Source organism: Tiliqua scincoides, chromosome 5 (genome assembly GCF_035046505.1).
Source record: "Tiliqua scincoides isolate rTilSci1 chromosome 5, rTilSci1.hap2, whole genome shotgun sequence".
Taxonomy (NCBI): Eukaryota; Metazoa; Chordata; class Lepidosauria; order Squamata; family Scincidae; genus Tiliqua; species Tiliqua scincoides.
In genome coordinates, this window is record NC_089825.1 from 89,088,592 (window position 1) to 89,116,057 (window position 27,466).

The 27,466-nt window shown below is 43.1% G+C and overlaps 1 protein-coding gene across 2 annotated transcripts in view; it reads left to right on the top strand.

Moving 5' to 3' along the window:
* The window catches only part of IGF2BP1 (insulin like growth factor 2 mRNA binding protein 1), a 70,717-nt gene extending 59,134 nt beyond the window's left edge, over positions 1-11,583 (top strand). For both annotated transcript variants that reach the window (XM_066627621.1, XM_066627622.1), the window contains 8 exons: positions 653-775; positions 1,436-1,571; positions 4,416-4,538; positions 5,652-5,768; positions 6,839-6,913; positions 8,011-8,142; positions 9,282-9,395; positions 11,491-11,583. In XM_066627621.1, the coding sequence (XP_066483718.1) occupies positions 653-775; positions 1,436-1,571; positions 4,416-4,538; positions 5,652-5,768; positions 6,839-6,913; positions 8,011-8,142; positions 9,282-9,395; positions 11,491-11,583 (913 nt within the window). The remainder of the gene's footprint in view (positions 1-652; positions 776-1,435; positions 1,572-4,415; positions 4,539-5,651; positions 5,769-6,838; positions 6,914-8,010; positions 8,143-9,281; positions 9,396-11,490) is intronic.
* Positions 11,584-27,466: the final 15,883 nt, after the last annotated feature.

A 27,466-nucleotide genomic window follows, 5' to 3' on the forward strand; every position in this document is an offset into this window, starting at 1 on the left:
CCGCGTGGTAGCTCTGTGAGTGCGAAGGGCGTCATGGCCTTGGTGAATTTGGGAACCACCGCTAGTTGCAAGTCCTGCTAACAACTGGATGGGATCAAGCAGCTCTGGGGTCCTTTCTGTTAAACTAAATTGAGATCTGGTCTATGCCTGCATGAAAACAAGGTGGAAGAAAGGGTTGTAAGACTTCTGGAAGGTAGAAAACTAGCACATTTCCTTATTTGCCTTTTAGTTTTTATTTGCAGACATTTTATTTTAATGGAGAAGCATTTAAAAATGGCACTTCCCACCCAGCCTTCCTTCTAAGGGGTCTGCGCTGGTGCACACATCCCTCTAATAGCTGCATGGTGTTGTGATTTCTTGCAGTGTCACTAGGATGTTCAGCAAGGACATCATTGCCAAATTTCTGGGTTGCTGAGCTCCATAATGTGCAGAGGGCAGCTGAGAGGTGTGTGACTGCTTGGCCTCATGCCTTAGAGGGAACACTGTCCCCTCCCACAGTCTGCAGTGGTATGATCCATTCTACTACCTCATTCTGCTGCACACACAGACCTGGCTTGAAATGGAAGAGGCAGCCTGAAGTTGGTCAGCAGTAGAACAGGATATATAAAGCATTCCAACTCTTTTAATACATTTCTTCCTCCCCTCCCCCCAGCGCTGACGAAGTCCCTCTGAAAATCTTGGCCCATAACAACTTTGTAGGACGGCTGATTGGCAAAGAGGGACGGAACTTGAAGAAGGTGGAGCAGGACACAGAGACAAAGATTACCATCTCCTCGTAAGAGTTTTGGTTTCTTTCTTAATCCACATAAGGCTTCTCAAAGTCTTGCATGTAACTTGGACACTGGCAAGTAGCTCTGCCTCATTATATGAACAGTGGGTGAGAACATGCCTCAGACTGTCTGTCTGTTCCTACTCGGGAAGCCCTTGCTTGCTTCTCATAGGGAGAAAGAGATAGGCACCTGTCAGTTTCCTGGCATCTGTTCCTTCCATCCCTGTGAAAGTGAGAGGCTAAGATGGGGAATGTCCATATCGATATTGAAAGCTCTTGAACATATTAGCAATGACTTACATCACACAAAAAGGTAGAACAGAATTGGACAAGATTCTGGAGGGCTTCTTTGCTCCCAAAAGATGAACAAATTCTGAAGCTTTCTTTTCCCATGCACACATAATCAGCATGTAGCCTCAGCTCTGTGACTTCAAGAATCTTGCGCTGGATAGAGCGACCTGATGCAGCATTCCCTGCCTATCACTTGCTTGCCACTGTTCGGTATGATGCCATTGCACACCACAGCGAGAAGTGCCTTGTGTGAAAATTACAGACCACTGAGGCTGTATGGAATGCTTTCTGTCGTAAACAAAAATGACCACAAAAACAGGCTGGGGTGGGCCACAAGTTGTTAGCATGCTGCTAATGGTTTTTTGCCATTCCCAGTCTACAAGACCTGACCCTGTACAACCCCGAAAGGACCATCACTGTGAAAGGCTCCATTGAAAATTGCTGCAGAGCAGAACAAGAGATCATGAAAAAAGTGAGGGAAGCCTATGAGAATGACGTAGCAGCGATGAGTGTAAGTATGCCTGTGACAGATCTTTTCCTTTCTCTTTTCAAGGGAACTCAGTGCTGACTCTGTTTTTCTTTCAGGCAGCTAGTATGCAACAAGTAATACAGGCCAGTAAAATCTCTTTTGGACTAGAAACATTTGTGAACTTGTTTTCAAAACTGAGATCAGTTAATTGTTCAAAAGGGAGATTGTTGAAGGGCTACGGTGGAGAGTGCTTTTAAGCAGGAATACATACATTGGTCTTGTTTGTTGGCAATTGCAATGATCCTGAGATGGCTTGTGCACCCACTGCTGCATGCATGAATAAACTGGCAAACCATGGTTTGGCCTTACATGTGAACTAAGGCCTAAGGTTATCTCCTGAATTCATGAGCGAGGTGAGTTTAAATGGAGAAAAATCCTTTCACAGCCATTGCGCCTTACCAGCTCTGTATGCCTTACCAGCTAAGTGAATGTGTCTGGAGCTCCCTGCTGTGGGGTTGCTGAACAGTCTTTTTGTTGGTGCAGCATATCGGTACGTCATGGAAGATGACTGACCATTTTGAATGCAAGTTTTCATGCCATACTCCATAGCAGGGGTTCTCAGACTGGTGAGTCATGACCCACCAGCCTGAGAAGCTGGTTTCTGTCCCCTTAATGAGTGGGGTCAGGAGGATGGCGATGATGCAGTTGGAATAATCGCGCTGCTACTGGGGATACAGAGTCTTTTTTTTTTTTTTTAACTTACCCTGTCTTCAGTAGCCTCCAGGGGGTTTAGGTAGCTCTGCAGACCCCTGTGCAGGGTTCCCCACTCCTTAAAACATTTTTTGAAAATGTGATCACAACCAACTTCTGGGTTGGAATCGTGAAACTGGAAGCGGGTCACAATCACATTTTTTAATGTTTGACACTCAAGGAGCCCTGCAAGGGACTCCCCACACCCCCAGAGGCTGCTACACACAGGGGTAAGTAAAAAAAAAAAAAAGCCCCTGTGACACCACCTGTGGCATGATTGTTTGTAACCATCCCCCTGCCCCCACCAAGACTTACCTTAGTTCTCTATGCAATAGAGAGAGTTTGAGAACGACTGCTCCCTGCTCTGTAGGAATCCCCTATGTGACCACCTTTGTCTAAGCCAATACACTAGACCAGTGGTTCTCACCCTTTTTAGCCCGGGACCCACTTCTGAGAATGACAATCCTGTCTGGGGCCCACCGGAAGTGATGTCAGCAACCTGGAAGTGATGTCATAGCCAGAAATGACATCATCAAACAGGAAGTGACATCACTGTGATGTCAGATCTGGAAATGATGTCATCAAGCAGGAAGTTCCTGCCTAGAAACTCAAACTGTAAATGACAAGAGACAGTATTCCAGCTCAGAAGCTTCTTCCAATTCTCCCTGCCCTCGCTACCATTGCTATCAAGCAAAAAAATAAAACATCTGGAACAAAATATTTGTGTATTTATTTACTACTGTTTTTATTTCTGTCTTTATTTACAAAATCTCAAACTACTTCTTGTATTGCGCTTGAAACTAACAGACATTGATGTGGCTTTTGATACTGTGCTCAGCACTAGCCAGAAACAAGTGCACCCTACTCATGCACCTCAATACAAGAAGTAGCTTGAGTTTTTGTAAATAAAAGAAATAAAAAAGTAGTATCCCCCTCAGAAGGAAGATAAACAGGGACGCTTCCCCTCATCTCCCCCAAGCCTAAGCACGTCTGCTCAGAATTGACTCCCATTATTGGCAATGGGTCTTACTCCCAGGTAAGAGTAGACAGAATTGCAACCTAAGAGAGAAGTAAGAAGAGAGGAAGGGTGCACATCAGAGAAGCGGCTGGGGGAGCAGCACTCTCCCTGGGTGCTCCCCCCCACATGCCAGGCTTGCCCTCCCTCCCACCCCCTCCTGGCTGCTCTCTTGGCAGCCAGGCAACCAGGGATCCCCCTCACCCCAGCAGAGATATAAAGAGAGGACATGCTAGCCAGGGCAGGAAAGGATCGCGGCTTCCAGGCGATTTCAGAGAGGGAGAGTGGTCGTGATGCAGAGGACGAGAAAGGCAGTGGGGTGGTGGCGGCTGTGATGCTGCTTTCAAGGCAGGCTCACAAGAGGGGAGATCACGCGGGTCTGCCTCTACTCACCCAAGTGCTGTGTTCAGGTCTCCGCCTACACTCTCCAGCCCAATCCAGCTGCCGGGGGGGGGGGAGCTGCTCTGTCTTGCAATCCCAAGGCAGCTCATCCCGTCAAGGCAGCCAAGCTGACAAAGGTTGGTGGGGAGAAGCCTGGCTGGCTCGTCCATGTTTCTCCCAGCCCTTCTTTGCCTGAAATCCAAGCCTGCATTCCGCGTTTGGCCCCCCTGAGGGAAGCCTCCAAGTGCAGAGGGAGGTCCAGCTGGAAGGCAGCAGCACGCTTTCTGGGAAAAAGCAGCACACTGCTTTCTTTGCACATGTGCAAGCTGCTCTTAGTTATGTCTCAATGCCGGGAAGCTTAGAAAGGCGATGCCCAGGCTTTGCCCACTTCCAAAATGGCGCCACCTTGGTCTTTTGCCATCTTCAAGATGGCTGCCGCCAGCTTCTCACGACCCACCAGAAATTGGATCACGACCCACCAAGTGGGTCCCGACCCACAGTTTGAGAACCACTGCACTATACATATGGTGTTAGTGGGTGCACTAGTTTTACATGAGACCTTCTGTTGTTTCTTTAAGTTCTTGAATCGGCAGTTTAGTTGATTGTGATCAGTTAGTTGAATGCAACGCTTCCTATGCACTAACTAAAACTAGCATTTCAACTTTGCCAGTAGAGTCATAATAACATTGTAAGGTTAATACTTGGTTCCCCCATTACTTTTTTCTCTCTGTTTATTTTAGCTGCAGTCTCATCTGATACCTGGTCTCAACCTAGCTGCTGTCGGCCTCTTTCCTGCCTCTTCCAATGCTGTACCACCTCCTCCAAGTAGTGTCTCAGGGGCAGCTCCTTATAGTTCTTTTTTGGTAAGTAGATAACATGACCCCTTCTTTCCATGTGGGAAACTGGTCCCTTGGGCCTGTTCGCATAAACTACTGTGCCACAATAAAGACAACCATCATCTTGGTGGTAATATATGTTGGTCTCCTCTGGTTTTCCAAGTACAATTCAATGTGGTGGTTTTGATTTATTTTGTCTTCTCTGTGTACCGCATCAACTTTTATTTATTGTATATTCATTCTTTGCTTTCTTAAAAAAATGCTAACCTTAAGGAAAGAAGGAGTTCCAGTATGGTTCCTGGAACTGGGAAGGGTGGAATGGACCTGCAGTGTTTCAGGCTCTGGCCTACAGATGCCCTCTACAGACACATCTTCCCCATTCCTTAATGGGGAAGATCAGGTTTCAGGTCCAAAACTTGCATACCACTTTTTAAAGGATTCTCCTCTGAACAGAATGTTTGTTTACAAAGCTCACTGTCTATTCTGTCCTCTTTTTTTACTGTCCCCACTGCCTGCTCTCTTTGGGTTCTCACTTCATTAGTGGTTCCAGCCTTCTGCCTCTCAGTACTTCTGCCTTTCCATTGCTGTCAACATATAGTCCCTAGAATCAGTAAGAGGCTTTTTTTTTCTTCAGCTGAACTTACTTTCATTTCTTACAGAAACTGCATTGCTGGTCAACATTCCATGACAGTGACCTAGTGGGACACCTATGTTTGGATTTTATCTCTTTAGATGGCAGATGGCTCATTTAGTAGAATGCTTTCCCATGAAAACATTTTTACACACTTAAAATGTGTCTCGTCAGGGAGCAAGCTAGGCTTTTCTCCGTAACATGTTAGCTTTCCATGTGCAGGGTATTTGTATGGAACAGTGTTCATTCATACAAATCCCCACGTACAATCTGGGATTCACCTACAATCCCAGACACAGGTTAACCACCTCAACTCCTGTTTGTGAGAACTAGGTCAAAGACTTGCCTTATAGTGGTCAGATATACGTGAGCATGCTGTGACATCGTAGCAACTCAGCCAATGGCTGGTGAGAACCAGGCAACACTTTTTAAAAGCCTGTTCTGTGTCAAACTGGGATGTCCAATTTGACTGATACTAATTAGAGGCCACAAAAATCTTCTCTTGGCAGCCTCCTGAGCAAGAAACGGTGCATGTCTTCATCCCTGCCCAGGCTGTGGGTGCGATCATTGGCAAGAAGGGACAACATATCAAGCAACTCTCCAGATTTGCAAGTGCCTCTATCAAGGTACCCATACCTTTCTTCCTTTTGTCCCTGTTATCGATTGATTATTTCAAAGCTTGGCACTAGACATCTGACACCACGTTGGTTCTAGAAAAGAAGTTAGGGTGCCATCCTGTAGAAAGTTCTTCTGCACAATCCCCACTGAGTCCCTCAACACCTGAAGTGATAAAAGAAGAAGATCCCCACTGAGTTGAAGAGAAGCTTTGTATAGGCACTACCATGGTCTTACATAGCTCCCCTTCATTTCGTTGGGGTTTGCATTGGAGAACTTCATGGTGGATTATGCCTTAGATATGAATCTGGCTGTTCAAGACACAGCTCATAGTGTAACACTGGGCAAGTCATTGTATCTCAGCCTCTGTTTCCCTTCTTATGAAATTTCATGAGATTTGGGGACCATCTTCTTGGATCTCGCGAGATTTTGTGAGATCCAAGATGGTGGTGCCTGGCTGAGTTGGGAAGAAGAGGGTGTGGTGGTGTCATGACCCTGCTAAGTTTAGGAACCACTGCCCTAAGGAGTCACAGTCAGCTCTTCAGAGGCAGCAGCTCCTTTGATTTTTCCTTGCCACCACAGTTAGTATATCCTGTCATTGTTTTTTTTACCACAGTTCCATTTTGGGCTTCCACCTTGATCTATCCAGGTGGTGCTATGCTCACCTACACACATGGTCTCATTGTAGCATGGTCTGGTGACATGGTCTGTAGCATGATCTGTGGTTGGTTGAAAACCAATGGAACAGCATTTTTAAAGGCTTTCCCACCTTTCCAGTTTCTGGTGGTTTTCCTCCCATCATGCTATGGGGCTCCCTCTTTAGTCACTCCAGTCTGACAGCTTCAGTCCACTTGATGTGGCAGTTTCTTGTTCATCACTTACCTGACTCCAGCCCTTCCCTTGCAAGTGGTCCCCTTGGATGCATCTCTTCATGAGTGAATGGGTTGCTATTTGATGCTCTTCAGATCAGACCAGCTTGTCTTGATGGAAGGGATGTAGATTCCTCCGACAGCAGTGAGTTTTGCCTCCTGGTCAGATTACTGATAACCCTGTCTTTTGTTCTTCTCTTTGAATGCTCCAGATTGCTCCTCCAGAGACACCGGACTCCAAAGTGCGAATGGTGATAATCACGGGACCACCAGAAGCCCAGTTCAAGGTTTCATTCCTCCTGGTTTAGCTCACACGATTTTTGCAGGACTGTAATTACACAGTCTACACATGAAGATGAGGATTTTTTTTTCCCATTACAGGAAACAATTGAATTATTTCTGAATTTTTTATGCACGATATTTGTTGCATTTGCTGTTTTCAAATTACACAGATCCTTTTTTAGTTAGGTTATGGATGACTAGTTAGATTTTAAGTATGAGGAGTTTTAACGCAATTTTTTAAATCTTGTTTTGTTGCTTATTTTTCATAAATCATATTACTGACTTGAGGAGGAGCAGTGAATCTATAGTAGTTGTTGATATGCAACCATGTGCAAAATGGTTCTTTATCGAGTAACAAAAACAAATAAAGCAGACAAGTCCTTCTCCAAGGAGTTTACAATTTTATAGCCTAATTCTAATTACATGCTGCCCTCAGGGCACAGCAGCACCACTACAGACTCCGCTGCATCCTATGGGCAGCTGGAAACCATGTGAGGGCAGAAGTAATTAAAACTTTCTGTTACTTACCCACCTCCTCTCCTGCATGGTCTCAGCTGGGTCTACTTGAGTAGAGGGACAGAGGTGTGTCTGACTCAGGATAGCTGCAGAAACATTGCCACCTATACCTGCTCTCCGCCCACCTCTGACATGCTCCCCAGAGGTCCTGATCACTTCTCCATTCCACTCTGTTTGCACTCCCCCTCCACACTCCCCTTCACTGGCTCACTGGCAGGGACAAAAGGCTATCAATCGCTCCTCTGCCTCTTGCAGCAGTGCTTGGAAAATGGCCGCTGGCGGCACACTGCCACCGTTTTTGCAAAGGAGGCAAAATGGTGAGTGTTGAGTGGCCATTTTATGCCAGTGGAACTCTGTTCTGTGTGTCGGCCCAGTTCTAGTTAGGATCAGTCTGTAAATTTACCTCTGAGGAAAGGACAGAAGGAAGGACAATTTAAAACGTACTGATTTACTTTTAAAGCATGACTAACCCTGAGTTAGGGAAATGGGAGTAAGACTAGGAAGTATCATAAAGTCATATATAAGTTAATCAACAGTTTAAAAGTTCCCTGGTCTTTTCCTTTACCCACTGTCCCCCCCCCCATAGGCTCAAGGACGTATTTATGGAAAACTTAAAGAGGAGAACTTTTTTGGGCCCAAAGAAGAAGTGAAGCTAGAGACACACATTCGAGTCCCTGCCTCGGCTGCAGGGAGAGTCATTGGCAAAGGAGGCAAAACGGTGAGTGTTGAGTTGGGTTGAGTCCATCAAAAGTTCACCTTGGAAACAGCTAGGACTACCATGGCTCAGGATGGAGCAGTAAAACTAACCTTGGTCTGAGTTGGTGTTGTTGGAGTTTGATGATGGATGACTATTTATAAAAATACAGTATTAGGTCAGTGTTTCTCCAGCTTCTGATTGCTGAACTGTGCTGTATTTCTAAATTAGAGTCACACTTCACACTTGCACCCAGAAAGGGCTTCAAGAAGATTCAGATGCAACGCCAAGTCATAGTTTGTTTTGAAAAATCACCATTCGTTAAATGTGCAAGTCGGTTCCAAACCAGAATTTTAAAACACAGTTCGAAGCTGGTTTGCAAACTGCTGTTAAGGCAAACTGTGGTTTGGTGTCTAAATCCAAACCACTAAGCCAAGAGATATATTGGTACTCAGCTCTCAGAGGCTACTGTTTTACATGGCATCAAGGATGCTCACAGGTGGCAAGGCGTGGTGACCCCTGTGCCCAGCATCTCATCCCAAGGATGTGTCCTAAGGGTTGGTGTGTGACATTTTATACCTGGTTGGGTCACTGGTACCTACAAAATATGACCAAGGCGGCCCAGGTCTGTTCTACTGTCTCTAGTTTATCTCAGGTCAGATCAGTGGGCTGTACAATTTGGGGACCTTGGTTGTCGGAACTGGGCTAGGCATTACTGTTGGCTGATCCTGACAAATGGACCTTGCTGAACCAGCATATCTGTTCCCTTCCTTCTTGCTAGGTCAACCTTGCTCCTTTCCCTGCTGCCTTCTTCTCATTCTTACCGCCTCTCTGTCTTTCTCTCATCCCCCCCCCCCAGTTACTGCCCTTCTTCCCCCTGTCACCTTGGCTTGGCTTCCTGTTCAGTTTTAGATCATTGGTCCATCTAGCTCAGCACTATCTCCTCTGACTGGGAGAGGTTCTTCTGGGTTTCAGGCAGAGGCCTTTCTCAGTCCCCGCTGGAGTTGCAAGGGATTGAGCCTTGGAACGTTTGTATACAATGCAGATGCTCTACTTTTATAGCCTGCACAATTTGAAATTTGGGAAAGAATCTCCTATCAAATTATAGCATCTAAGTTTTTTCTTTTTTAATTGAATGCAATTAAATGTTTTTCCATATATAGGTCAATGAGCTGCAGAACCTGACAGCGGCTGAAGTAGTTGTCCCACGGGACCAAACCCCTGATGAGAATGAGCAAGTAATTGTCAAAATCATTGGACATTTCTATGCCAGCCAGGTAAGGGCTAAGATAGATTATTCTTGGCTAGTTGGCTTTTCTAGAAGAGGGTAGAGGAGAACCGTACCAAAGGCACTTTAAAAAAAAAAGCCATATATGCTAAGGGTATATGCAGTAGCTGTTGTTGGTGGGTTTTCCATAGTAGAGCAAAAACTGCTTTGTGGCATAAGGTTTGCCATCTTCAGAATCAGAAGTCTCCTTTTCCCTCTCTTCCACACCAACAAGGTTCTAACTTTCAGGATTAGGGAGAAAATAGCATTGCTTGTTCACTGCTTTCCTGTTTTGTATCAAAAAGGTAAGTTAAATTTTGTGGATTGTGCTCATGTGTTTCATCTACATCAGTGTTTCCCAAATGGTGGGTCACAACCCACTGGTGGGTCACAACCTGATGTGCAGTGGGTCGTGACCCCATGTGTGCTAGGCCTTAACTCAGTGCTCCCTGTAACGCCACAGTGTCTTATTGGGAGCCCCTGGAGCCCACTTCTGGGTTGCACCGGGCCCACAACCCACTTGTTTGGCCTCTGCAAGCCCCAGAATGAACCGCCGAAGTGACCACCTTCCGGTTTACTTCCGCAAACCGGAAGTTACTTCTGGTTGCTTCTGCAGGGTGTTCTGGGGCACACAGAGCCCAGTGGAGTAGGTCATGGGCCCACCACAACCCCAAAGCAGCCTCTGGGGGCTCCCAATAAGGCATTATGATACTGCAGGGAGCATTGCTTTGCAACCCACTGCAGAGGATGAAGTGGGTTATGGCGCTAAAAAATTTGGGAACCGCTTATCTACATAATATAGTCTGATCACAGAATTTTATTTTTTAATGATGAAAACATGCAATCCTTGATATAGTGCTGGGTATATCATAAGGTGTATAAGGACGTATCTAGAACATGTTTTATGATTTTCAGACTGGTGCCTCAGATCCAAACTAGACCCCAATGAACCAGGATTGGGTTACCACTGAAAACAAATTGGGAAAGAGCAGAATGGGTAGGTGGGAGGAGGGAGCTGGACCTTGTGCTCTCTCAAACTTTTTTTTTAACGCTTTCTCTTTTGTTGGGGCTCTGTGACCAGAAGTAACTCCTGCCTTGGAATAAAATTACTTTAAGAAAGTAGGTGGGAGAGAAAGCACCCTCTTTCCAGCCAGTCACCTGTGCTGTGTTTTAAATCCCCTTCCCCCCATGTAATAGGGATTTGGCACACTATCACATGTGAATGTGCCTTCACTTGTGGGTGTTTCAAGGCAATAAAGACTTTTTTTTCTTACATGAGATCTTGGAAAAGAGATCCCCCTCTCCCTCCCCACACACCTCCAGTTCTCCTGGGGCAATCTGCTCTAACTAAAAATCTCTCCCAACATTTTTCCCTGTTTGTAATTCTCCACCACTACCATCCTCCTCTGACTAAGGTTAGAGTCGGAGGATTCTAACCTTAGGCTACTTCACAGGAGGCCCTTCCACTGTTGTCTTTTTATAAATCACACATCTGTGCTAGGACATTGCACAAGCCCACACTAGGCTTGTTCATATAGTAACACTTTCTGTGCTGATGGAAAAATCTCTTACCACTTTCTAGTGCAGGAACAGCTTTTCTTCCAAGGAGGAAATTCCAGATATAAAATTCATATTAGTGTCAAATAATGCATATTAATACTGCTTCCCTTGAAAGGTCAAGGAAGCCCCCACCAGGTCTCACTGTCATCTTAATCATCTCATTCTGTACTTTAAAAACAGCCAAAAGAATTCTAGTGTTCAAATGTCTGCTTTTACTTACTATATGCCATAATAACCAACTAGTAATCTAAATCAGTATTAGAAGCAAAAATGCATTTTTAGTGTCACTTGTAAAATTGGCAGTACATCCCAAGTAAGCTGACAGAGTTATGGACCAAACAGCATCCAGTGCAGCTCAGAATGCAGTGTGTTGCATGGAAAGAATAATGGCCAAATCCTATCTATCCAACAGGCCATTGCACCAGCCACTCCACCAATGGAGTGGCAGCTGTTAAGGGGAGAGGGACAGAACTCCATCTATCATATTAGGTGAATGCTTTTTGCTATAAATCCATTTGCTTTTATCACCCTCATTTTCTTCCCAGATGGCTCAGCGCAAAATACGCGATATCCTCGCTCAGGTGAAACAACAGCATCAGAAGGGACAGAACAGCCAGACGCAAGCACGAAGGAAATAAGAAATTGCTTTACCCCGGATGCATGAGAGAGAGAGAGAGAGAAAGAGAGAGAGATGGACAAACAGACAACATTGACAACGGATGAAACAAAGCCAAGCAGAAAGAGTGATGCACTGATGCCGAACCCTAAGAGTGTCTGGGAATCAGTTTACCGTAGGCGGGTATTAGTAACTTTGTTGTAGACGGGTGACTTAATGTCTCATGAGCCAAAGGCAGTTTTGATTGGCTCCTCAGGCGTGCTGCAGATATATATATATCTGAGGGGGGGGGGAATTTGGATCAGCCAGTAGGGGGGGAAAAGTTCTAATCAGACCACATAATTTGTTTCAATCAAGTATCTAGTGTGTGTGAATGTGTGTATGTGTGTGCGAGACAGAGAGATTGTGCAGAGGACTGCTCACACATGCTGCTTTCTGTCCCTTTCCAGGGCAAAGCAAAAGACTGTTAAAATCCCCTCTTCCCCCTTCAGTTGTGCAACCAGGTTTAGGGTCTGCTGGAACAACATATAAATATAAAATGTTTTTGTTTACCAAGAGAAAAAATTCAGTAGTTTAGGTGCTCAGGGGGGTGTCTAGTGAACCTTGGATTCCCGCTCTTTGGATAAGCAATTTCTGTTTGACCACTGCACCTTGGTGACTGTGGAAGTCAGTGCATGCTGGGGTGGGGGCTGGGTATCAGAATCTCTCTTCATGTCACCCTATCTTTTTAGAGCTGGAGAGGTCCAGTGTTTTGGCCCCAGTTACTCTTCCCTTCTTGGGCACGCCAGAACAAGATCCTTGGGCTGGCATTTCTTTGATTGAAAACCAACCCAAGTATCTGATCAAGTGGTCTGCCATGTTTCAATGTTGCTTGGCAGGAGAATTAAGTAGTCACCAGTGTGGCTGATTCCCTCTCCAGAGAGATAGCATGTGCAGCTCTGCATCGCTGTTTATGGCACTGAACATTGCTGCTACAGGCTCGGCAATCCTGTTTGTTCCACATGTCAAGTTGATCCATGTTGCTGTGGCCCTCTTAACAGTTACGGGCTTAGGGCCCAGTCCTAACCAACTTTCCAGCACCAATGCAGCTGCAGTGCAGTCCCAAGGTAAGGGAACAATTGTTCTCATACATTGAGTAGGCCTCTGTGACTACCCTGCACCACAGGATGCAGTGCACACCCCATTGGCACGGCTGCAGCAGTGCTGAAAAGTTGGATAGGATTGGGCCCTTTGTCAAGGAGGCCGAAGGCTAAATCCAGATCCCCATACCTTAGAGGTAGAATTCATCTCATCTCAGGTTTTCATCCCAGGGTAACATCCTTGGCATACATGTCCTTGTGGGGCTTTCTGTCACCTTAAAAATATTCTTTCTGCGTATTAATAGGGTTTTAAAAATTATTCCTTAGAATTGTCAGCAGGTGTGTGAGGGTGTATGATCTACATTAAACAGGCCATGTAATCCCAGTTGTCCCAAAACTAAATGGAAGTGAGTAGGGGAAATAAGGTGACAAATCGGCTTTGTAGGACACTCTCTCCTGGGAACCAAACAGTGACTCAATTAAGACATTGCAGTAAATTATGGTTTGCACTAACTATACTTTAGAACCCAAACCATGGTTTGAATTTCCATACAACCTGGCAAAATGGGATTTAGAGCTGCTTGTCTACTTTTGCTTTCCATCTGCTCAGCACATCTAATTGCATTGTGCAGGGTCTACTTGAGAGACAGCAGTGGCTGTAACAATGGTTTGTCAATTCAGGTATGTCAAACTATGGTTAGCACAAATCATAGATTTCAAAGGTTTCTGATCTTGGTTTTCTGGCTGATTGCAAAGCATGATTTGTGTGATGCAGATGTTACAGCAAACGGCTTTCTTCCTTAACTGTGGTTTAATGTGATGTCTGCATTGTACCATTTGTGTTGAGAAACCTTATTAATTTGGGAGAAAAACACACTTTCTCTGTTTCTCTTTCTCACTCTCTCTTCTCCCCCTCGCCCAGGTGCCCTCAGTTGTTAAGCCAGGGAAACCATGGAAGTGATTGGAAAATCAAGCCGTGGGGAACTTGCTGCATTTTTAATCCACCAAAGGCACAAATCCTTAGGTAGCAATCCTGGTGGAAAGAGTTGCTAAATATTTTTTAGAAAAAAGCAAAATTTGTGAAAATGTGTTCTAGAAAATTAGAATTCTAATTTTCTAGAAAACATTCATAAACTTATCTGGTTCTAGAAAAAAAACATTCATAAACGTATCAAGTTGTCAGGGTGCAAATATTTTCAGACCCATTTGTTGCACAGGTAGAACTGTGCACAAGCTTAACATCTTTTTAAAAAATGTGTGTTTTTTTAACCTCATGGAGATTGTGGTTTCCCTGTATTTTTTAGAAAGATACCCCAGTGTCCTTCTTTTGGTTTGATGAGTGCATTTTAATACAGGAGTTTAATCACAGCAAAATCTCTTTCAGACACTTCCTCCCCCCATTAACACCGTTAAACATCTCTGAATTTTTGCTCTGGTCTGTGGCTGATACATCTCTCCTTCTGGCTGGCCACTGTCCAGAGGAAAGTTAAGCATGCTTAAGTTCTATTGAAATCAGTGTGACTTAAGCACATGTGATTTACTCTGGAATGTCCCTACGTGTAGACTGTAGATGAATTTTGAAGCAAGCAGATTGCTGGATGCAGTCTAAAGGTTTGTCTGTATGTGTTTTTCTGCATTTACCACTCTTACATCCCTCCAGCAGTTGCTGTCTGCTCATCTCTTGTGAATTACCTCTAGCTACTGCTTTGTAGTGTGGGCTTTCTGTTATCTGGTGGTAAATGCAGAAAGGCAGTCTTGGGGTGTGGTGGTGGGGTGGATGGATGAATGAGTGAGTGGGAAGAGGATGTTTGCATGGGACTCTGCCTGCTTGGAGGCCCTCTGCCTCAGGTTATAGTGAGAAGTGTCAATCATGCAGTTGTCATTTTGAAAAAAAGACCTTTGCGTAAGACTCTTCTGCCTTTGATTGCCAATTCCTAATGCTGCCTCTGTAAATTGCAGTAGTTACCTCTTGGTCGATCAATGCAGGGGTAAAATGCATTGTATGCACAAGCCTTTAGATTGCATGACATGTGTCATAACCTGGCTTTAAAACACTACCTGGGTGAGGCAGAGAGAAATTGATTGAAATACTTGCGCGTATGTCCCCTAAAATAATTAATGTTTAAAAACTACTTGCCCTCCAGAATAAAAAATGAGAGAATCACAGGCTAAAAGCACTAGGACCCAAATCCCTTTATTTCAGGAAGGTCTTGGCTTGTCTCTTTCAGATGCTTATCCCATCATAATTTTTCCCTTCTTTGGGAGAAGAGGGCAGGCGACTTTGCCTGCTGAAGCTCTTAAAGGGACAGAAGCTGTTTTAGTATGGTGTTACTCAGCTTTTAGGGACCTGATGCACCTAGACGTACCCCCCCCCCCCCAAAAAAAAGAAAGATGGTTGTCCTAATTCAGAGATCAGGAGAAGGCTGTTTGCATGTTGCCTTACAAATGGAACTGTGCCCACAATGCAGGCTGTTGTTTTTCATGGAATTCTTTCTTCAACCATTATCATTTTGTTGGATATGGTCTCTTCTTTTCCATGTAGCAGGCTTCTCTGCACATTGGTATAACAAGCCCACATCTGGAAATGTATGACTACATACAGATGGCCTTCTCTGGAGCCAGGCAAAAGGTTTTCCTAGGTGATCAGGTGACTTGGGTATTTAACGACCTAACCCTCAGCTTAAACTTACTGCCCAGGGTACCACTGTAGAAAACAAAACAGTATTCCTGTTTGAACACTTCAAGGAAGAGACATTAATTAACTCCAGTAGAAACAAAAAGCTCATTTTAAACACGTACTCCTGGGGAAGTTTGGAAGTCTTTCTGGGGGAAACGAAGGGCAAATCAAAATGAAACCAAAAGTGATTTCTTGAAAATTGACCTAACTTAAAAAAAAATTCCTCCTAATCTCAAAAAATAATATTTTCTGCCACAAAAAATACCGTGTCTTTATGAGGCGATACCAAATATAGACATCAGAAGAATGTAATGTGGTTACTGATCCCAGTCACTCTTATGCGAACTTTGAAAAGAAAATGTGTAAAATATATTCAAGTGAATTGTGAGTCTTTGTAGAGGACAGGAATTGCTAGCCTGGCAGCCTGCACACAGGACGAAGTTTTGTCTCTGCGTTAAAATAGGCATGTGGTGGGTTAATTTGGCCGTTTTCTGTAAAGCTCTAGAGAACTTCAGACTCAGGTCAATCCAATGCTAATCATTTGTGAGATAGATTCAAAATGTATTTGCATCAGTATAATTAAAAGTATGCTGTTGTTTTTATCACCTTAAACTAAAGCCCATAGGTCTGATTCGCTGTCATATATGCCTTTGCATCAGTGTATTCTGGACAGCACGTCCCTTTCCCTTGCTTCTAAGGGCTTACCTCCAAGTCAGTGTGCCTAGGATTGCAGCCTTATAGCGCAAACCTGAGCACGTTTACTTGAAAAGTAAGCTCTGTGGAACTCAGTGGGCCTTACTCCCAAGAAAGTGTGCATTGGATTGCAGCCTTAATGAATTTTGTGTGCCTGCTGTTACCCGATCTTGAAACAACCAAACAAAAGATTGGATCAACTTTGGTGATAACTGGGGGGAAAAAATTATTAACTGACCCAAAAAAGGGACAAGTCTTTTATGGGCATGTTGAATCTCAGGCCCAGGCAATTTCTGCGCTGTGAGGATTTTTTAACATGGGCAAATGGCTAACTGTATAGCCTTGTTAAATTGGAAAATTGTGTCCAGAAGCTTTAATTCCACTCAGAAGCTGCTGTGACAATCTTGTTGATTTGAACATGTATATTCTAGAGTTAATGGATTTCTGGGTCTTAAGCTCTCACACTTAGGAGTAAAATTTTATTGGAATGATTGGAATTCAGCCTAGAGGCACATACTATGGAGCATGCCAGATTTTTTTTTTTGGCTGATACATTGATCCTAATGGTTGCAAGTGCATTGATATCAATGTGTATTTAGGATTGCACTCTTACTCTATTGGATCAAACTTTCCAGATTATTTTTTAAAGAAGGGTAGGGAGGTGGGATTTTATGGAACAAAGCCAGCCCTTTTTGCATTGAAATATTTGTATTTTTTAGCAGAGACAAGACTTTTGTTCTAACTTGACTCGCCAGATGTCCAGGTTGAACCTGGATCTGTGAAACTGGACCTGTTTGTCCCAGTAAATATCGGGCTCCAGATTTGGACTGTGTGACAGCAGGCGAATCGAGTTTCCATGTATTTTTTCATGTGCCTAATACTCAACTGACGTCTTTGAATTTAGACTGAAGCAGCTGCAAGGAACTTGCTGTTTTACCATGAAGCAGTTACTGTCCTTTTTTTAAATCCCTTGCAACAAAGAAGTGTATGCAGAAAGGCCAGGCATTGCTGTGTGTTTTAAGTGAAAGGAGAAAAAAAGAAGAAAAAAAGAAAAGAGAGAAAATGGGGGAAAAAAAACTACCTCAAGGTATGACGTTACCTCAGCAATTATTATGTTTTTGGGCTTGCTGATATTTTATATAAAAGCTGATAGTCTTGAATATTTTATTTTTTTAATGAAAAGAGAAGTTAAGTTTCATAATTTCTTATGAGCCAGACGTTGTTATGCAGGTTGACAGTGTTATGAGCTCTCTATGGAGAACGACAGAGACTTCAGACGTAGCGGAAAAGATGGCAGGTTCTCTCCCCCCTCCTCCCAATGAACAGTTTTAATTTTTTTTTTTTTGCTTTCCTACAAGAATAAAATGATAATGTTCTGTCCCTCAAGAATACGGCCAGTTGAAGACCTGCGAATTTTAATTGCGATGTCTAAATAGTTAAAGATTTGTGTGGTTGAAAGCATCCCTACAAAAGACACACCTTTATGTGATACTCACCTTTGTAGTCTATAGACAGGCTGATTCTGAGTACACTTAATTTGGAAGGTGGGGGAAGTTTGCTTCATCACGGGACGGTGGTCAGTATGTTGTTGGTCACCTGAGTGAAAGGCAGGCCTGTTGGGTTGGAATATGAGGGTTTCTGATTTGGCTGGCATTTGTCATGCTTGTTTGCTGTCACTAGGTGTTGCTAAAGGGCTGTTTGCACATATAATGGCACAATAGCAGCCCCTTGCGCAGAGAGGTCTTAAAATCATGATTGGGAGATACTAACCTCTCCAGCTGCTTAGCATCAAACAAAACTTAAAGTTATACCAGCAACCATGTAAGAGGACCACCAGAGACCCACATGAATCAGCAGAAAGCAAACCAATCTCATGTGGTTCTTTCAATTGCATAAACTTCCCTTTCACTGTATTGAAACTCGGTGGGAGTTAAGTGTGTTTAGGATTGAGACCTGTCGCTGAGACAAGCAGGTACCACTGTCTGAAAGCCATGAGTCGGAAGCCAACTCTTGTCCTTGTAAATGTTGGGCCCTCTTTTCCGCTATGGTGCTGTGAAATATTTTACAAAGACTTTACCTCAGTTTTACTGAGGAGAACAGGCCATTATTTTTTAAGAAAAGAAACGAGAGCCAATTTGTGTGTGTGTGTTTTGTACATTCTCAAGGAAAAGATGTAAACCTAGCTGCCGTGGTTTAAAAAAGATTTGTGGGGGTTTTTTTAAAAGAAAAAAAAAATCACATTTTGCTCCTCTCAATCGCACCTGGAGCAGATCATCTTCTCCAAATGTAATGTTTGAAAATTGGTGTTTGTAAATGAATTCACAAGAGACCAAGTTGATTCCTGCCCAGTGACTTTTCACAAATACAGAAGCTGGGAACTCTGGGTTCTTGAGGGATGCTCTATCAGGCCTCTATATGGGTGCCATTCTTTTATTTAATTTAATAAAAAATGACTGCCCCTGTCTGTAGTGAACCTCCCCTCAGCCCTTGCTCCTAGAACTCTTAAAAACTATCAGGTTTTCCTTTTGACAACAAAGTTGAAATTGTTGGTTTTCTATCTGGAAAGCTTTGATATAGCCTCTCATAATATGCTTGAGACATTATGTTCCTTTCTAGGGACAGTAAGTTGCATGATGCCCTCAATTAGGATAGAAACCAGAGGCAAATTACAAATTGGGGAGGTAGAAGAGATATTATTTTAAATGCATCTGTAGTTTTTGTCCCTACTGAAATTGGGCAGGGGAAACTAGTTTCCTTCTTTAAAACTCTCTGACGTCTCTGCTTTTAATACAGACTTGCATTGATGAGCTGTGAATTTTCTTGTTTAAATTCAGACATCAGCCATAGCTAATAAGGTGTTTTTTTGACAGCAAGCAATTTTTCATATTTGTTTCAAACTGCCTCCTTAAAGGGGGCGAAAAGGCCCCCTGTCAAGTGCTATTAGCATATAATTATTGCTGTGCTCTGTTTTAGAACTTCCAGCTAATTGCATCATTTGTTTGGGGTGTGGGTAGGAACAGTGGTCATTTGCCAAGTAAGTATGTAATTTAACCATTGGAGGCAGCAGTTTTAACATCATAGATTCAAAGTTCAAATCATTGCCTCCTCAAGAGTGCTGTGACATTGAGGAAATCAGCATGTAGTTGCTTAAGAGATTGAAGCTCCTAGACCTATGGAGGGTGCATCTCTTTTGACAATTTAGTTAGCAATCAAGTAGTGGATGATTAGTCTTTGCAGTGATAACAATACTCCACAAAGCTGTTGAAAATATTAAGATTTTTTTTCTTAATGCGGAGTCATTGGAGTTTGGTCCTGCCATGGTTTGCCAGAGAGGGCTGTCAAATCTTGCCCTCATATTGTGAGCTTGTCATGGGCGTTTTTCATCTGAATATTATGATTTTGAATTTTAAAGCATTTTACCCTTTGAATTTCCTTGAACAGTTTTCTGTTATTAAATTTGTAATTTGTTGAATGCTAGTTACAGCTACCAACTCTGGGAGCAGAAACTTCCTCTGCTTTTCAGCAAACTAGGGCTACGTATCATTAAATATGTGTGGAGTTATCAGTTCTGTGAAAAGAAACCTGCTCTAGTTTTCAGCAAATTAGGGCTATGTCAATGTCTGAATTGAACTGATTTAGTCTCGGGTTTAGCGCTCCAAGCCTGCTCACAAACAGTCTGGTAAACTGAATGCACCCATTGTTTTTCCTGCCCCCAGTACCTCAGATGTCTACCTTCTTCTGCTTCTGCAGCCACCATCTTGAATTCCATGTGTTTAAATTTAATAAGATGGCCTTAATGGCAATGGAATTATGGCGGTAACTGTGGTCATAGAGGGCTTTGAGCTCCATCTTTGCCCCAAATCACCACCATGGACTGATTCCTAGCTTTGTCTCAGGTAACATCTGGCCAGCAAAGAAAGAACTGCCAGGAAAGATCTGAAAATTCCAAGGGCTTCTCTTAAAAAAAAAAAAAAAAAGTAGTAGTATTTGAACAAGCTCTATTTGAACAAGTAGTATTTGAAAAAGCTCTATAGAAGGAATGCTGGGATATATTTTTCATTTTTTAAGATAGGCCTGCTATTTTTCACCCATTTTCACCTATGAAGAGATACCCATGAAGAGATAAATGGGTCTCCTATGCTATTATACCTGTACAACCCAATGGTTAGGAAAATCTCAACTCTCCTCCCTTTCTTTTTAACCATTAAGCCATCTGAAAATGGCTTAGCAACAGCCCATGCAGACAGATAACACAAGCCAACACATATTTTGCTTCCTTAAACGTTACACCAACTCCTGGGTATATTTGGGGTGCTGATTCCAAAAATGGCATCCTTTTTGCCCTATCACGTCTAGTTTTGGAGAAACGGCATAGACTCTTTAGTGAATGGTTCAAGCAGCTTCCTCATGAGGGAGCCTACACCATGGCTTCCTTATGAGGAAACTGCTTGAACCATTCGCTAATGAGGCTATACTCTATCTCCAAAACTAGACATGATAGGGCAAAACGGATGCCATTTTTGGAATTGGCACCCCAAATTCATATCAAACCACCATAAAGTTTGCAAAAAACTATTCTGACCCTCAGTTTTGTAGGCCTGTGTAATGAACAACAAGACTTTTGCAAGCCAAGAAACCTGACTGCTTACAAAAGGGGGAGGAATCAAAACAAAAAAAAAACCTTATTTGGCTAGTTCTACTAATATCTCAGCTTTTTCCTGTAATCTTTCAGCATATCACCTGGACAGTTGATCCAGGTGTTTTACCCCTGTAAAGGAGGGTGTTTTACCCCCCTCCAAAAGTTTTACCCCTTCTTTTTGTCCCTCAGGAAAATCTGTCAGCAAGCTATTGCGGTCCATGGTTAACCTGGGTGATTTGGGTTTTATTTATCTTATCCATGACCATATCTAGGCAAGAAAATATTTTAATGGTGTTCTGGGGTTCCATGTGAGGAGAGGTTTCCCTGTTCCGTGGCATTTCAGGAATTCCTCAATGTACAGTATCCAGTTGTACCCCCGACACTGAGACTGAATGGAATATCTTCTCATTCCAAGCTCTGTACTGTTTCACATCTTTGACCTTGTCTCATCCCAGCCTTGCAATCCGGAGGATGTTAAATCTCCCACTCAAGTCAACCGGAATTAAGCATACTTGAAAATTCCATAGTCTCTTATGGGCTCTTTTGGGCATGCCCAAGACTCTTTTAAAACAACTGGATACATCCCAGGAACCTCTTAAAACAATGGGAAACATTGGTCTCAATTCAACTCAACCAAAATTAGTGTTAACTGTTATGGTTGCTCCCCCCTCATACACTCTGGGAATGGTAGTCCTTTGAATAGGTTATGCATCTCTTCTTAACAGAGAACAATCAGCACTACCATTAAATTTCCAGAGGCAGGGGGTGAGAAAAACATTTTGACCGTGTTTATTTGAGACATAAACAGTATAGAACAAATGCGCTCTTCAGACATTACTTATGTGGACAAAGAATGTGTGGACATTCCACCTTGGTACATTCCTCACAATTCTCCTCACATTTCTCAGAACACATGGGGGGGAAGGACTTCAGAAACATATCAGCATTGGGGACAGGCATGTGTATACACTCTTCCCTGCCCCACCGACATCATATTCGTTGTCCACATAAATAATACCTAACTGGGGGTGCAATCCTAACCCGTTATGTCAGTGCTTTCCAGCACTGATATAAGGGCAATGCAGCTCTGAGGTAAGGGAACAAACATTCCCTTGCTTTGAGGAGGCCTCCATGAGTGACACCGAACTGCAGGATGCAGCACATGTCCCATTGGCACTGCTATGCCAGTGCTGAAAAGCACTGACATAAGGGATTAGGATTGCGCCCTAGGGCTTACTCTCTGCTCCATCCTTCTTCCATCCAGCAAATTACTGGCACAAATATTACTATTTGATCCAGTGGTTTTCAGTCATGGGGAATGCAAAGTTTACTTTGAAGCTCCTTCTGGGTTTCTCAGTGAGAAGAACAAGAGTGGCAGGGAAGAATATCCGAAGTCTGTTAGACCACTGCTGTCCATCTTTCCCTACAATATATGGCCACAAGAATGTGATGGGAATGTTCTCAGATTTCCTGTCCATTGCCTTTCCATTCATGCTGGGCAACAGGTGAAGCTTGGGTGGTGCTGCACAAACTGAGTGTACATGCTAGAGTAAGCCCCAGAATCTGCAATGCACTCAGGTTCTATGGCAGACTTTCAGTGATTTCTTGGTCAACAAATCAACATGGAAATCTAGGAAATTTTTTTTTAAAAACATTTTTTTTAGGTGGCACAAGACTGTTAGTTTGGCTACCACAAACTTAACAAACCACTCTTCTAGAAGTAACATAAATTGAATTCATTTGCATGTTGGATTGGCTTTTTCTTTCCTTAAAAGGACTGCTGCAGTTGACAGAGAAGAGAGGAATGAGACAGTAGAAAGACAAAAATCATCAGGGCCTAAATTATGAGGGCTAGATATTGAGCTTTGGGGGAAAAAAAATGACCATTGGAAGTTCTACCTAGGCTACTTTTGGGTCCTCTGGGTGGTTTTAGCAGATACTACTTATACACTGTCAGGAGGCCTAGAACGTAAAATGGAGAATTTTTCTAGATGCTTACTGCGTTTTCCAGATTCTTAGTGAACATGTGAAATATAAGCCGCTTAAAACTACAGTTAAGCTGAGGGTTCTAGATAGAGTGCTAAAACTAGCAGTGGAACTCTTAACAGCTAATTTTTTTTTATTTTTTATTTTGGAAAACCTATTGTGTGCAAGCCTATTGGCTCTCTTCAGAGCCAAACCTGTAATGTCTTTGAATTGACTTTGATTTTCAGAGTCCAGGAAACTGGCTTACATTTGTGTTTAAAAAAATTAAGCCATCAGAAGATTTCTCAAGTGATCCCCAGTCTTAAGCCACCTGAAAGCACTGGTCATGCCTAAAAATCTTTGTTCGGTATGCTTGAGAATTAAAATCAAAATCTAGGATCCAGAGCCAGATAGGAAGAAAATTTCAGAGGGATTTGGTTCTGGGGTCAGAGGAATTGACAGCCATTCATTGAAACTGGCTTTTAAAAGACTTAACAGCCTATCCTAACTAACTTTCCTGTGCCAATACAGCTGTGCTGGTGGGATGCACACAGTGGTGGAGGGGCAGTCACTGAGGCCTCTTCAAGATAAGGGAACATTTGTTCTTTTACCTCAAGGCTGCATTGGCTCTGGAAAGTTGGTTCGGATTGGGCTGCAAATAAAATAAACCGTACATTCTTCCTTTTTAAAAAGATCTATGCCGTACGGCTTTTCAGAAAAGGAGAAGACTGAAATTTAAGAGACTCTTATCATAACTTTATTTCTTTGAGGATATGCAGGTGTTAACAAGCTATGAAATTTACACGTATGCAGAAACTACCTCATGCTTCACAGGAAGATATGAATTTAAAAGATTGGTTTGTGCTTGTGTGTGTATGAATGGGTATTATCCACTCTGAAGATATATCCCTAAGCAAGCCTTGAAAAGAGAGATCAGTTTGGAATAATCTCTTACCAGCTTCTCCCCTTGAAGTGGGAAAACTGACACGCCTTGAAGAAAAACTATAAAGGTAACTAATGTAGTAGGCAAGTGGTTTCTCTTTCCCTTTCCAGAGTTGCATCTCAAGGTCTGATCTTTAGTTCTGGTGCACTGGGATCCAGTTATCCCTCCTGTAGGGAAGTTGTCTGGTCAAAATGTAAGATTGCAGCTTGGACCAAAATTCCCTGTTCTGCAAGTGAAAACACCAGATTTCGCAACACCTAATTGTGAGGATTGGTAAAATGGGATGGTGTTGCTCTGTTCATCTCACACCTAGTTTTGGTCAAAACTGTAGTTTTGTGGCAGCTGAAATTTCTTGTAGAACCTTGTTTTATGAAGCTGTGCCTTTATCCTGCACAATTCTAATACTGTATAGCCGATAATAGGTGTCTTATTCACATCATTCCCAGTTTAGTTCCACTTAATAGATTTGTTATGTTATCACATACCATAACTAGCATGCAGTGTTGCTAATTTCATTGAAAGGTTCCAGATTACTTGTATGGTTTTCTTACGCAAGTCTGTGGCCTGCAGGCAATTTTCAAAAAGTTGGAAATGACATTCGAATTCGAATCCTAAAGTTTTCCTACCGGGCTCTCAGCTGCCTCTAGCCAGCCAGCCCTCTGTGCCATCAAAGTCAGCCAAAAGGGACATGACTTCTGACTTAGAAAAGGTGATCTGGCAAGCAGGTGGGAGTCAGGAACCATATCTTGATATTTCGGTTATGGGCTTTCTAAAGAAATTATGCAAAAGCTGCCAAATGCTGCAGGCATTTCATGCAGTCACACAAAATATTAGAGTTCAACTGAGAGGGAAGTTCTTTCACACATCCCCATTTAAGTGAATAGTGTTTCAGTAGGTCTTCTTGGTGAATTGTGTCTGACCTTCCCTGATTTTGATCTCATTTACAGCCCAATCCTATGCAAGTCTACTCAGAAGTAAGCCACATCAGAGTCAATGGGGCTTACTCCCAGGAAAGTGTGATTAGGATTGGGCTGTTAAAACCCTTATACATGGAATCAAGTCCAAGAGTTAGTTCTCATGACTGCCTAGCCCTACCATTTTATACATAGGGGCTATATAAGATTTTTCAAGGAGACTACTAGCTGCTTTATACTGCTCCAGAGCTGTAGATGAGTGTGAACCAAATCCCCAATCCATGATTTCCCCAGAAGGCACAGCAAAGCTTGATCTAGGTTCCTCAGGAGCAGAGACCTTGACAACACCTGGGAACCAGTGCGGGTGCCCCATAGTTCTCAATCAAGGAATGACTCCTGGAAACATGAGTGTTTCACATGGACATTGTTTGAAGGGGCAGTAGAAACGAGATTCTGGAATGTTGCCACTATGAACAAACAGCATAAAAAGGTCCATTCACATAAAACACTCCACATGCACACAGCTACCAGGATTAATCTAGATGTTTCCATGGCATCTAAAAATGTTACATGCTGAACAGGCCCCGTGCTGGACAGGAAGACTTGCCATACATTGCGAAAACAAGGAAGCTTCAGATAGAGGGTGAATACAGATGTCTGTTTCTTCAGTGGGTAACACCACAGTGCATGTAACCACAAGGGAAAGAAGGTCATTCTTAATGGCCTCTCAAGTGATATTTTACCAGACATCTAAACTGAAGGAAGAAGACTAGTTGCATTCTTAATAATACAGTATGAACTGTCAGTTTCTAATATGCTTACACGCACACATTGTGGTTGGTTATCATGTGGTAGATGACCATCTGTTCAGTAAGATTTGGGTTTGGCTATCCAAATCTTTTGTTAAAGTGTTGGAACCCCTTGCTCGTTCAAATATGTATTTGAACCCTGCTGCTTTATTGTCCCTTACAGAATATGTTATATTTTAATGTTTGACTTGCGCGAAGATGAATACCTCTCTGACATGCTGTTGGTGTGCAGGCAAAGCAGGGAAGCAGCTTAAGGCACTATTGTGCATATGGGAGGACTTTGTCCTGCATATGCCCTTGTTGCCTTTCTGACGGATTGATTTGATATAATTGGCTTCTTTTCCAGTTTACAAAGTGGGACATATCATCTGGCTGGAATGGCTGTGATTGTAAACTAAGTCAATAAGGGGAGAATGTCAGAGGAGAGGTAAGAAATTTTGTCCCACCCTACCCCCACCACACAATATGGCAGGGGTGGCCAAGCTTTCAACTTTAGGGCTTTGGGACCTTTAATAATTGTGTAGAGGAGGGAATTTCTATGAGATGACAAGGTGTACCTGCTGAAATTCCTGCCTCTACACAGTTGTTAAAGGTCCAGGATCCCTAAAATTGGAAGGTTGGCCACCTCTGCAATATGGCAATGTGCTCAATTTTTTTTTTCATAGCAGGGCTTTATGCTTTCTCATGAAATGAATGAAAAAAACAATCAGTTGTATAGTACTTTCAAAAAGCAAAAAAAATAGTAAGCTTTTACACATATGATGATGGGTCAGTTTTGCCTTCCAAGAGGTTTTGGGGAAATAAAATAGTGCAGGCCATGGAGAAATAGCCTTACTTTTCCGTTACTTGATTTCCAAAGGCAAAATAATATTTTTTTTAATTTTGCCTGTATAAGTGAGATCTTCTCAAACAAGGGATAGCTGCTAAAATTCTCAAGTCTCCCTAATCCAGAACTGCAGGGGCTGCATGCAGGTCTCTCCACACACAGTTCAGTTGTGCCTGATGTATATGGGTAATGCTTGGGACTGTCTGTGCCTTACTCATTTACTGCATGTATCCCCTCCTCTATCTTCAACAACCTGTACATGCAGCTGGTCCATATATGGAAATCTGCTGAGCTTCCTGCTTTAGTGTCCAGTTTTCGCTAATCTGATGCAGAAGACTGGCCTTCCCAGGCCTGTTCATTTTTGCATTGAACAACTTAAGCCTGATAGAGTAATTTGTAACTCCAAAGCACACTTTTAAAGACTGCCCTCTCCCATTATACAGCAATAGGGATTCAAGCCAAGATTAAAATCTGACACTCTCCCTTTCAATCACAGCCATTCCATGCATCAAATGTTCACAATGAAGGAAAGTTCCAGCTTTCTTTGGGTTAGTTCACACAGGGGGCATTAAACCAGTCTCCCCCCACTCCAGTCAATGTATCAGTCAGCACCCTGTTAAGTGCCTGTTGAGCTGCACTTCATGTCAACCTAAGAGGCATGATGATCATATTATACATATAATATGACTATAACCAATTCATGTTTGTTTATCTACCTCTTAGCACCTATAGAGTAAAATAAATAGGTAGTGATAATACCACATGCTGTGTAGTGTAGGGAGAAAAATTCTCTTTTTTCCAAAGAAATATTGTTCTGCTTAAAAATAATAAAATAGAAACGGGGTCTCACCCATTTCTTAAAGCAGGCTTGGTGAATTGTAGAGGGCTGGGCGAGAGGCAGGTTGTCCACATTGCAGTTAAGGGGGACATTGTGGCCAACATGCTCTACTATGGCCCAATGGATGCATACTGGGCTTTGGAGGCCCAGTTTAGATTCCTGCTGCACTGGGGAATTGTTGGGCAAGTCCTTGGTCCTGACCCAAAGAACAATGAGAGCAGCAAACTCCCGTTGTTGCATATGCACGGCTGTGCCCTCCAGTGTCAAGGTCCACACAAGCAGTGCACCCGGGGATTGCTACAAAGCTACACAGGTTACCCAGCCCATTGCTGGAGGTGGTTCTCCTTGCTCCAACACAGCAGGCATTTGCACACCTGTTACCAAGGGATCATCTGCCTTTGGACACCCGATTTGGCAGGTAAATTACGTCTGCTGGATCCGGGGGGGTCTGTCTCCTCAGCCTCAGTGCTTCCAGTAGGGCTAAATAATCTCCATTACCTCATCAGGCTGTTGTGAGAAGGA